General features: G+C 42.2%; 1 protein-coding gene across 3 annotated transcripts in view; it reads right to left on the bottom strand.

The window, feature by feature from the left end:
- Positions 1–12,943, bottom strand: part of ttf2 (transcription termination factor 2) — a 46,079-nt gene that overhangs the window by 32,902 nt on the left and 234 nt on the right. Inside the window, exons 1-8 of one of the 3 annotated variants that reach the window (XM_033032990.1) lie at positions 12,795–12,896; positions 8,226–8,337; positions 7,569–7,655; positions 5,747–5,813; positions 4,442–5,491; positions 2,986–3,112; positions 817–975; positions 18–175 (exon numbers count right to left, since the gene is read on the bottom strand). In XM_033032990.1, coding sequence (XP_032888881.1) covers positions 18–175; positions 817–975; positions 2,986–3,112; positions 4,442–5,491; positions 5,747–5,813; positions 7,569–7,655; positions 8,226–8,326 — 1,749 coding nt within the window. In that variant the 5' untranslated portion in view covers positions 8,327–8,337; positions 12,795–12,896. Of the gene's footprint in view, positions 1–17; positions 176–816; positions 976–2,985; positions 3,113–4,441; positions 5,492–5,746; positions 5,814–7,568; positions 7,656–8,225; positions 8,338–12,794; positions 12,897–12,943 lie in introns of those variants that run through there. The other 2 variants (XM_033032988.1, XM_033032989.1) reach the window with 2 other exon arrangements.

The following is a 12,943-nucleotide window of genomic DNA, read 5'->3' on the forward strand; positions in this document are numbered from 1 at the left end:
TTTGTATTGCAATTTACCTTGAGGTATTGTGGATCTTCAGTTTCATCAATCGTGTCTGGGCAAGTCTCTAATGATTTGTGGAGTTGTTCAATGGCCTCACTGGTCACTTTTTTGATGGTGTAGAGTCGATCCTGGCCTTTCTGTCCACCACATGCACTCTGCTGTTGAAAATCTGCTGAAGTAAAGGGACTTCACAATGTGTAACAAAAAACACGTTCCAGAACTTATAAGGGCAGCACAGTGGTGTTACAGGTAGAGCTGCTGGCTCACAGTGCCAGAGGCCCGGGTTTGATATAAATAGAATTTATAATCTGAGTAAAACTCAAAATATAACACGCAAGAGACTGCAAATGTTGCAACCTTGAGTTTAAAAAGAACCTGCTGAAGTAACTCAGCGGGTCAGGCCTGCATCAGTCTATAGAAGGGTCCCAACCCAAAACATTGTCTACAAGATTCTAGCATCTGCAGTTTATTTCTTCTTCCAGATAAATCTCATGTTCAATTTGACACCAAAGTCTTCTTAAATGCTCTTAAAGGAATTAGATGATTGCATTAAAAACTATAAAAAAGTAAATTGAAAGCAAACAATACAAAAAATACAAATTACTGAAGGGTCTACTCCCCCAAAACGTCGCCTATCCACATTATCCACAGATGCTGTCTGACCCACTGAGTTACTTCAGCACTCCAGCAAGATTCCAGCATTAGTTCCTTGTGTTGACAGTGCTAATAGATTGACTTGATGGACTGAGCAGCCTACAGCAACGATCAATTAAATCTTTTTTCCCCAGAGCAAGGAACATTGCGATGGTTTACCTGCGTACACCTGGTTAGAAAATTGACTTGATCCGAGCGAGGAAGCTTCATTGAAACGTGGTAGTACGGCAGCAGACTTTAGATCATCAATCGCTGGTTTACTTAAGGTGGTGACACTTTTATCAAAAGGATTGGTTAGCCTGTTCTTCATTTCTTCTCCTACAATGAAAGACATTGTTGAAATGCAGTGACAATTTTGATTATAATTCTACAGTTTATACCAATTAATTTACAGGCAACTTGCATTTTTAATGAATCCCTGAATAATAGTGGAACCGAGATGTGGAAAATGGAGCAAAAAATAAATAAATGGTGAAGTAAAAGACCAGCCAAGACTTCGGCCCACCATCGATCACCCGTTCACACTAGTTCTATGTTATTCCACTTTTTCATCCACTACCTACAAACTACGGGAAATTTACAGAGACCGATTAACCTCTAAACTTTGGGATGTGGGAGGAAACCGGAGCACCAGTAGGAAGTCCACACGGTCACAGGGAGAAGGTGCAAATGCTGCACAGACAGAATCCAAGGTCAGGATTGAACCCGGAGCTGTGGCAGAGGCAGCAGCTCTACCAACAGTGCCACTGTGCTGTACTCGATCTTGCTGAATGCAGAGCAGGTCAAGGGGCAAATGGCCCATGCCCACTGTTATTTCTTATGTTAATTTGTATTTACAAATTACTGTGTGCTGCGATTGCTTTGCTGAGGAAGGAACTGCAGATGCTGGTTTAAACCAAAGATAGACTCAAAAAGCTGGAGTAACTCAGCGGGTCAGGCAGCATCTCTGGAGAAAAGAAACAGGTGACATTTTGGGTTGACCCGAAACATCACCTATTCCTTTTTCTCCAGAGATGCTGCCTGACCTGCTAAGTTGCTCCAGCTTTTTGTGTCTATCATTGCCTTGTTGAGATGGTTTCAGAATCCATTATGTACAATCTGACAGCAGAGTGTACTAACCACAGTTCCTAGATTCTGATCTACTAGTATCTTGTCAGGGAAACTTTCCAAATCCACCAGACCGATGGAAATCCAGACTGGTTCAGTTATGGGACGTTCCCCCAGTCCTCCACCCCAGCCCAGCCCCACCCTCCAAAATCTGTTAAAAAAGAGAACCACCACTAAAAGGGTGTTGTAAATCTAAAACTTGACATCAAGTATCTGCAAGAAATTACAACAATAACTAGACAGCTTTTAGCTAACTTTTAAAACCCTTGCTGAGCAGAAAAGCTGTTTCATTCGTATGGATTTATACATGACACCAGAACTTTTAAATCAAAACTAATGAAAATTTATTTTACTAGCAGAATTGATTTTAAAAAATGATGTAGAAGCAGCAAGGATTCATTGAAAAAGTGCTTTCTTTCAGTTACTGCAGCAGCTGGTAGAGGTACCAGAGGCCTGGGTTCGATCCCGACAACAGGTCTGTCTGTGTGGAGTTTACACGTTTACCTTGTGACTGTAGGTTTCCTCCGGATGCTCTGGTTTCCTCCCACATCCCAAATACATGCGACGTAGGGTAATTGGCCTCTGTAAATTGTGTAGGGAGTAGATGAGAAAGTGGGATAACATGGAACTAGCATGTACAGATGATCGAACGTCAGCGTGGACTTGGTGGGCCGAAGGTCCTGGTTCTATGCTGCATCTTTAAATCAATAATAAGCTCTGAAGCTCTTGAGTTCCGCCCGCAATCTTGCTGCTCATCTTTCCTATCTTAGGACCAACATCATCTCTATTTATGAACCCCAACATGGCTTGACCGCAACCTTTGTACAATATCCTCCAGTACAGCTCCTTGGAATATAACTTAGTTTAGAGGAACAGGCCCTTCAGTCCACCGAGTGCATGCCAACCTGCGATCACCCTGTGCACTAGCACTATCCTACACACTGGGGTCAATTTACAATTTTACCAAAGCCAGTTAACCTACAAACCTGTATGTCTTTCGAGTGCGGGTGGAAACCGGAACAGCCAAAGAAAACCCATGGAGTCACAGGGAGAACATACAAACGCCTTACATACAGCACCCGTAATCAGGATTGAATCCGGGTGTCTGACGCTGTAAGGCAGCAACTCTACTCCTGTGCCGCCCAAACTGGAAGTCATTAGTCTTATTCAAAGATGTACGAGTAAATTCAGTCATTAATTCTAATTAACTAAATACAGTACCTTTGTCCTGTTTGTCTGAGGCAGTCAGATGCAATGTACTAAGAGCATCCTCCAGTTCTTTGACCTGATTTATTAGCCTTTGACCTTTATCAGGAAGGGCAGTAATATTCACTGTTTTCAGAGTATGCTGAAAATGAGAAAATCAAACATGAAAAAACAATATTGGCAAATGCTACTATTTCAATGATCTTTATTTCTAAATTTGAACTTATTGTCCTGTGGAGCAATCACAACTTAATCAAACAACATTCAACAATATCTATCCTACAGTTGATCTTCTACCTTGAATCAATTATTTATTACTATTTACAGCGTGCTCTGCAGGAAGTCACCACAAGAGTGTCAACAGAACTTTTCTTACCTGCTACCTCTCCTGTCTAGGACCTGCAGTAGGTGCCCGAAAACAGCAAAACCCTTCAAGTTATAGTCTGTTGAAACTGGGAAATAAACTGCTATCATTGACTAAATGACAATATGATTATGTACATTCCCCGTAGAGTTATAGTCATAGAGGATAGAAACAGGGGATAGAAACAGGCTCTTCGGGCCAACTCGTTCATGTTGACCAAGATGCCCCATCTTTGGTTTAGTTTAGAAATACAGCCTGGGAACAGGCCGTTCAGCCCACCGAGTCCGCACCAACCAACGATTTAATTCATTTTCCCAGTTTCGGATCCTACACACTCGGGGTAATTTATAGAAGCCAGTTCACCTACAAACCCTGTATGTTTTTGGAATGTGAGAGGAAACTCGAGCACTCGAAGAAAACCCACATGATCACATGGAGAACGTGCAAACTCTGTACAGACAACACCCATAGTCTGGATCTCTGGCACTGTAAGGCAGTAACACCTCCGCTACGCCACTGTCCCATTTAACTGGTCCCATATCCCTCTAGACTTTTCCTATCCATGTATATGTCCAAGTGTCTTTTAAATGCTGTTTATAGTACCTGCCTCAACTCCCTCCTCCGGCAGCTCGTTTGTGTATATCCACCTGTGTGAAAATGTTGCCCCTCAGGTTCCTATTAAACCTTTCCTCTCTCACCTTAAACCTATGTCCGCTGGGTCTTGATTCCCCTACTCCGGGTAATATAGACTCTGTGCATTTATCCTATCCCTATGATTTATACAACTCTACAAGATCACCTCTTAGCCTCCTGCACTCCAAGGTATAAAGTCCTCGCCTGCCCTACTTCTCCCTATAGCTCAGGTCCTCAAGTCCTGGCAACATACTTGTTAACCTTCTCTGCAATCTTTCCAGCTTAATGACATCCTTCCTATAGCAGTGTGACCAGAAAAAAGCACAATGCTTCGAAAGTGGAAGCAACAGTACAAAATGAACTTGTCAAAGCAACGAATGATGGCAATAATGGCAATCCTGTCTATCAATGCCCTTAATATCAACAATACTAAATTAACACCGTCCTTTCTTTATCTTTGCTCGTGACTATTACCTTTCTCTGTTGAAGTTGAACAGTCAGTTGGTTGTGTAGTGCTGCTGTTTTCTTGGTTTCCATCTTTCCTGATGCATACTCAAATCCAGGAAAGGCTGTGAGTGTTGCTTGTTTATGACTTGTTTTGGGATTCTTTGTAGTTATGCTTTGCTTGACATTCACTGAGTGACTATTGGACACACTTTGCTCAAATGTGGTATAGATATTTCCTGCTGAAATACTCACAGAAGCCTTGACATCAATTTGTCTACATGACTCACTTTCCTCATTTGCTGGCTTGTTTGAATCAGATTTATGTGCTGTGAGAACAGAACTGGCATCACGTTCAACTTTGGTTGTTTGTTTCCATTGTACATCGTTTTCTGGAGTATATGTTGACTCATTCTGTTGGGATACACTCGTTCCATTGCACTTCTGAGTGCCAAGTGACTTCTCATTTGTACTTTTACTGCTTGATGCCTGTCCATCCTTCGCTATGCCCATTTTCACATGTGCGGAGTTTCCATGATGAGACAAATTATTCAATGATTCTTTATGGACACACTTCACCTCAGATTCTAATGGTACCTTGTCCTTCTCCACTATATGTGATACCTTTGAAACCTTTCCTCTTTCATCTGGCAAGGGATCACTTGGCAAATTGTGATTTCTGCCAGAGTCAATGCCACCCATTCTGGCATCACACTTAAGGTGAGGCCTTGTTTCTTTCTGAGTCTTTTCAAAGTCCTTAACATGAGTTTTTTCACCCTCATCACATAACCTTTCACTGATTTTGAGCCCATTAGAAGACTTCTTTGTTGCCTTCTCGTTGTATGTTGGTGGTGACCCACCCAAACCAACCGATTCATCCACAGCTTTATTGTGTTTCCTATCTGATTCAGGTTCAGCACCTTGTTTACTGCTGCTATTAGTAGTAATACAGGAAGTAGGCTGCTTCTGATTCTTGGCTGGTATTTTAAAAGGATTTCGCTGTTGATTCTCAGAAACTAGGGACTGCTGAGTATCCTGATGGTCATCTCTATTAGTTGATGAAATGTTTGGATATGACACCTGAAAAGCAAATATATGTACATATTTCTTTAATAAAAATTGAAAACCAATTGTGGAATACCACCTTTGCATCCCTTCTTCATTAAAGTGATGCATGTCAGAAGTGATGCAAAGCCAGACAAAACTTCTTCCATTCCCATATCTTATATAGACATCAATTTCTCTCAGGACAGGAGAGACAAATTGAAACACTGACGACATTTAAAAACAAAATCTCCAAAGAATCCAAAACTAAAATTAAGAATCTGAGCATACCTGCCAAGGCACATTTCCACACCATTTTAGTTTATCTTCCTTCCCTTTAATACACCGATAGTATAACCTACACGAACAGCACAAGACAATATAGTCAAACATCAGAAATCATTCAATTTCTTTCATTATTTCTACTCCAAAAGGAAAATTATTCCATGTGATTCCTATTAATAAATGTTGTGAAGCAAGATCATTTCATGACATAGGGATTATGCATGATGGAAGACAAAATATATTTCAGCAAAGGCACTATATGTTGTTCACAACTCTCTGCAATTTCTTGAGGTGTTGGGCAAAGCAGTTGCAATATCAAGCTGTGATGCATCCTGACATATTCCTGTCAATGGTGCACCTGCAGAAATTGGCAAGTCATTGGAGGGATGCTGAATTTCCTTTGCATTTGAGAAAGTATAGGCATTGTTGTGTTTCCTTCGCTGTAGAACAGGACAAATTGTTGGTGATATTTATATCGAAACTTGAAGCTTTAGACAATTTCCACTTCAGCGGCATTGATAAAGGCAGGGACGTGTACTCTTCCCCGCTTCAATGGTACTTGTCACAATTACCGAGGGAGAGTGAAGTTCCTTTTTTGATACAGTTAAGTCAAAATGTTACTATACATAAGCACAATTACAGTTAAGTACAAGTGTATAGAAATAGTACAGAGAAGTATACAACTCCTGAAGTCTTCCTGAAGTCGATGGCTAGCTTCTTCGTATTGCCAGAATTGAGGGAGAGGCCGTTGTCTTAACACAATGCTATTAAGCTTTCTATTTCCTTCCTGTACTCTGTCTCGTCATTATTTGAGACCCAACCCTCTATAGTGGTGTCATCTGCAACTTGCAAATTGAGTTATTGCAGAACTTGGCTGCAGGTCATGAGTGTACAGGGAGTAAGGAGCCGAGTAGGCAGCCTTGCGGGACATAATGTTGAGAATTACCATGGAGATGTTGTGGTCTATCCTTACTGATTGTGGGTCAGGAAGTCGATAATTTAGTTGCAAAAGAGAGTGCCAAATCCAAGAGCTGAGAGTTTGGAGCGGAAAAAAAGGACACAAAGTGCTGGAGTAACTCGTTGGGTCAGGCAGCATCTCTGGAGAACATGGATAGGTGTCATTTTGGGTCGGGACTTCTTCAGACTGATTGTGGTTGGGAGTAGGGTGAGCAGAGAAAGCTGAAGAGAGGAGGAACAGGACAAAACCTGGCAAATGATAGGTGGGCACAGGTGAGGTTTTGATAGGTAGATGGTTGGACAAAGCTAGAGATGAAGTGACAAGTTAAGGATACAAGAGGTGAGTTAAGGACAGAAGAGGTGTGAATTGTGAGGCCAGAAGAAGGAATATAGGTGAGAGGTGACAAGGGGAGGGGGAACAGAGAAATGGGTACAACTCCAGGTGGGGCACAGAGAAGGGGAGGGTTGTTACTGGGTTAGTTATCTGAAATTGGAGAATTCAATATTCATACTGTTGGGTTGTAAGCTACCTAAGCAGGATATGAGGTGCTAGTCCTTCAGTTTGCGTGTGGCCTCACTCTGGTAATAGAGGAGGCCCACAACAATCTTCTGACTGTTTTTGCATGAATACAGTTACATAGTATTACTGTTACTAATTTAAAGTATTTTTGATTATTATCTACTCTGTGTTATCGAATTTACAGTCCTGTTAAGCTGCAGTACGAATTTCATTGTTCCGTTGTCAATGCATATGATAATTAAACGCTCTTAACTCGTAACACATCAAGGAATTCTGCATTACATTGATTCATTGCTCATTAAGTGAAACATGAATGAGTGTGGTTTATATAGCAGGGATAATAAATCTTACCGGTACGACCGAGTGTCTGATTTTTTGTGAATGGCTTGAAGTTCCACAATCGAGTCTTCATGTACCAGGCAGTGAGATACAGGAATACTGAGTAAGACAGACAAGAACAATTCTAATGGCATTTTTGGGATATCAAAATAACTATGAAACAATCACCATCAAGTGGTTCACATTAAAAGGATTACATTAATTCAGCTCGGGATATATAGGCTAGAAAGCAGGTGGGTGGAAAGCTAGATGGGCATGCTGATCATACAAAGCCATCCAATGAAAATAAACAACAATATGGGTCCTCACCTTTCACCCTGCCAATCTCCATATCCACATCAGACATATTATCTCTGCCAGCTATGATACGACAAATGGTTCCATTATCCCTCTCCCCACGCCTTTCTGCTTCCCACCCTCCCTCCTGGATCCAACTGCCTATCACCCTCATACCACTGTGAATTTCCCATCCCCATCCCCATCCCAGAACTGGTTCCAGCTGCACATCATCAGCCCCTTATTCGACACCGGCCATCATCCGTCTGCACTCTCACCATTGCTCAACCAAATATCGGGCCTATTTAGAATACTGCTCCTAAACATTGCTCATTTTCCTGTATTGCTCCTACATGCTCTTCAACATCACACTCCTGAATGATCAATACATACTCAGCAAGCTGTACAAATGAACAATGCGAAGTCTGCTGAGTTGCACAAAGGTAAAAACTCTTTCCCTTGGTAGCTCCATCTCTCACTCCAGTCTTCAACATACATAGGGCTCCTGCAAGAAACAAGAGAATACGATCAAAAAAGGAGCAAGTAAAGAAATCAAAGGAAGTCTTGATCCTCGATCAAAGATACAGCATGGAAACAGGACCTTCAGTCCACCACATTCACGCCTACCAGCGATTCCCATACACTGCATTATCCTACACACAAGGGACAATTTACAATTTTGACTCATTCGCACTAGTTCTGTTACCTCACTTTCTCATCAACTCCCTACACACTAGGGAGCAATATACAGAGGCCAATTAATCTACAAACACACATCTTAGGGATGTAGGAGGATACCAGACACCCGGAGGAAACCCACATGGTCATAGGAAAAAAGGGCAAACTCCACACAGACAGCACCCGAGGTCAGGATCACATCCAGGTGTCTGGCGCTGTGAGGCAGCAGCTCTACCAGCTGCGCCAGTGTGATGCCCTGAATCAAAAGGAGAGAGCAAATTTGGGTGGATCAAAAGGAGATAGAAAGGAGCACAAGGAGTGCATTTTACTTGAAATTGGAACAGTTAATGTTCACACCATTATGCAAGCCTACCTTGACAGAATACAAGGTGTTGGTTTTCCAGTTTGTATTTGGTCTCATGCTGTCAATGGAATAGACCACAGACATGTCGGTGTGAGAATGGGATGGGAGTTTAAAATGGCATACAACTAAGTGCACAGTGGGCACACGGCGTGCAACGTGTCGCAGCTGGTAGAGCTGCTGCCTCAAAGCGTCAGAGACCCGGGTGCTGTCTATGTGAAGATATGTTTCCTCTGTGTTGGTTTCCTCCGGGCGTGCCGGATTCCTTCTACATCACAAAGACAGGCGGGTTTGTAGGTTAATTGTTCCTCTGTAAATTTTCCCCAGTGTGTAGAGAGAGGATGGGAAAGCAGGATGACAGACCAACAATTAATGTGTGGTATGGACTCGGTAGGCCGAAGAGCCTATTTCTATCACTGTATCTCTCAACTAAACGTAGAGAGTACGGAAAATAGTCACCCAGTCTATGCTTGGTTTCGCCGATGTAGAGGAGGGCACATTAAGAGGAGTGAAGTTGTAGAGATGCATAAAGCCAAGAGAATAGATAGAACCAGAGGACATAGGTTTATGGTGAGTGCAAGCAATTTTTTCATTCAGAAAGTGGCAGGTGAATTGAATGAGCTACCAGAGGAGGTAATTGGGGCGGGTACAACAACAACAACATTTAAAAGACATTTGGACAGGTACATGGATCGGAAAAGTTTGGAGAGATATGGACCAAACGCAGGCAAATGGAACCAGTATGGGTGGGGCATACTGTTCCGCATGGACAAGATGGGTCAAAAGGCCTGTATTCGTGCTGTGTGACTTCATGACTCCTTTTATGTTTGACCACACACCAGAAGTAATACGCAGCAGCGATTAGAGTAATAAAGATACTATTCAAATACATTATGAGATTAAAGATGTCTTCCTGTAATCACACACAACTTGGCATGGTATATCGTAAACAGTTACGCTATCCTTCCTGAAAATGGGTTTACTTGCTATAGAGGCAGTGCATCAAAGATTCACCAAACTGGGAGATTGGGTTTGTTACATAAAATTAGTTTAAGTTAGGGGAAACTGTGGGATCTTGAGCAAAACACATAATGCTGGAGGAACCCAGTGGGTCAGGTAGCATCTGTGATGGAAATGGACAGACAACCTTTCCGGTCTGGAATCAGTCTGAATGGTCTCGACCTGAAACGTCACCAATTCCTTCTCTCCATAGATGCTGCCTCACCCGCTGAGTTAGTCCAGCATTTTGTGCTTACTTTCAGGTCTGGACCTTCTTTCAAACTGTTTGAAAACTCAGGAAACCAACAAACATCTTGCTGAAGGCAGACCAGAAGTCAATTGTAGAAACAAGGAACTGCAGATGCTGGTTTACAAAAAAGGACAAAAAATGCTGGAGTAACTCAGCAGGTCAGGCAGCATCTCAGGACAGCATGGATAGTTCACGTTTCGGGTCAGTATTCTTCTTCAGACTGGTCTGAAGGAAGGTCCCACTTTGTGTCTTTTCCAGATGCCAATTGGGCATCTGTTGCACCAAATTTACACCAACGTACCTGCGTAATTCCTAAAATAAAATCTTAAAACTGGCCCTGGTGGAATTTCAGAGGTTTTGGACCTCAGCAACTGAAGCCAGGTAGGGCAGGGAAGGTGCAGCCACAGGTCAAGGACATCATCAAAGACCCACACCATCCTGGCCACACACTCATTTCACCATTGCCATCAGGAAGAAGGTACAGGAGCCTGAAAACAGTGAAGCCCAGGTTCAGGAACAGCTTCTTCCCTGCAACCATCATTGTCATATGTCCCGGATGAGACAATTAAATTCTTACTTCCTGCAGCTCAACAGAACATGTAGATATGTTGCAAAACTTACCTTCAGCGGCGCTGCAGTTCTGCCGCTGCCCGTGTGCACGACTTTGGCGCATTTGAGAGGGGGGCGGGTTTAAAACGCCGTTTTCTCTAGGCTATTGAAATCGAGGTTGTTCGGCCTGCTTAGCTGCTGACGAAAAATCGCTGAGAAATTCGTTCGCTGCAGTTATTTTTAAACTAAACAAATGCAGACCCGTTGGGTCTGCTCCCCCAACGCAGCCATTCCCTACCCGTAGCCCCCACGGGAGACGTGGTTCACCAACTCAAGCGGCTCAGGAATCAGCAGTGCGGCTGTTTTGAAATGGCGTCTTTGAGGCGAGATGCGGGCGCCAGCAGCCGTTACGGTCGCTGGCCAGCAGGAGGCGACAAAATGAGTGAGTGGGGGCGGGGGAGGGAAGAAGGATTTTATTAAAAATGTGTAGATAAACACGACAAAATTTAATGAGGAGTGGATACTTGGAATGAAAAGTGAAATCTCTACCGAAATGGGAAAAAACTCGGCGTCTCTGGGTCTGACGTTGGCGTAGCAACGAATCAAAGGCTGGCACCCACAGGCTGGCAACCACAAGTCAGGCAGAAAGCCAGCAGCCAGCCAGCAGGCACACAGTTTTAATATTATATAGATTGGATTATTTAATTACTATAGTAGATTAAAAATCATCCTCTAAAGCCGCGAACGCCGACAACGGGACGGATCTTATGTAGGGGACAAGGCAAGGTATGCTTTACATTAAAAAGTGCTTATTAAGATCCCTTTATTCAAAATTTTAAGTTGTGAGAAGGTGACTTGGGGGCCCATCCGAAACCGGGAATATTTTTCATGCCGACATGGGCTTCAAAATCACTGCAATCGCAACGTTCCAAACCAGCGCGTTCCACAAAATCCCACTCGCAAGCTCATTTAAATGGCCATTAATTTACAGCAATTAAACACTAAATTCCTTCCATTTGGCCTATAAATTAATGACAATGAGATTTAAAAATCATGTTTTATTGTAAATTCTTGTGTGAATGTTCTTTGGACACTTAGGCTATTTAAATATGTAAATATTTTCTTAAGAAATGGATAGATGTTTAGATCTAGTAATTGAATTTTGGAATTAGCTACAATTGGGTAACTAACTAATTATATGCTTTAATTTCAGGTCATCCAAGTAAGCTTGTTTAATATTTGTTTCAGAATGCTTCAATATATAATAACTGAAAATTTATTTCAGTTCTCTTAATTTTTAATAAAGTTATGGCCATTTGACTGTCCTTGATCACAACTTTTGTGTTAAGTTAATGGAAAAGCAATAGGGAACAAGATGCTAATTTCCGAGTATGAAAATGGCCAGAACTTTTTTAATACTGAAGATAATACTGAAGTGAATTAGGTGTCAAATTAAACTTCTTTTTATGCTTTATCTGATGGGATAAATTGCAGACTTGATTTATAAAATCTCAAAATTTTGTAACATTGCTAGAATATGTGAATATGTAAACATAGACCATAATGGAGGAAGAGGAAAAAAAAAGTTCAATAAGTAACAAATATAATGCAATAATAATATAGTCTTTTGCAGTTCAGAGCTCAGAGTGTATTCGTTGTTGAACTGCAAAAGACTATATTATTATTGCATTATATTTGTTACTTATTGAACTTTTTTTTTCCTCTTCCCCGTTATGTTCTATGTTTACATTTTCACATATTGTGTTGAGCTGCAGGAAGTAAGAATTTAATTGTCTCATCCGGGACATATGACAATAAAACACTCTTGTATGTTCAGTTGGTAGACAAAAATGCTGGAGAAACTCAGCGGGTGAGGCAGCATAGAAAATAGCTGCACGAGTAGGCCATTCGGCCCTTCGAGCCTGCACCGCCATTCAATATGATCATGGCTGATCATCCAACTCAGTATCCTGTACCTGCCTTCTCTCCATACACCCTGATCCCTTTTATCTATGGAGCGAAGGAAATAGGCGACGTTTCGGGCCGAAACCCTTCTTCAGACATCAGTTGCACCGTTTTTACACCACCATAATTATGCCAATCCAAATCAAAGTCTTAAAACTACCCTTGGTGGAATTTCAGAGGGTTAGGACCTGAGCACCAGAGGCAGGCAGGTAGGTCCAGGGCTGGAGATGACATCCCAGCACCATGGGCAACCACATGGCCCAATGCAACTGAGGGCAGCTGATGACTGCCGACACGTCACATCCGGCG

This window comes from Amblyraja radiata, chromosome 14 (assembly GCF_010909765.2).
Source record: "Amblyraja radiata isolate CabotCenter1 chromosome 14, sAmbRad1.1.pri, whole genome shotgun sequence".
In the NCBI taxonomy this organism is placed as follows: domain Eukaryota; kingdom Metazoa; phylum Chordata; class Chondrichthyes; order Rajiformes; family Rajidae; genus Amblyraja; species Amblyraja radiata.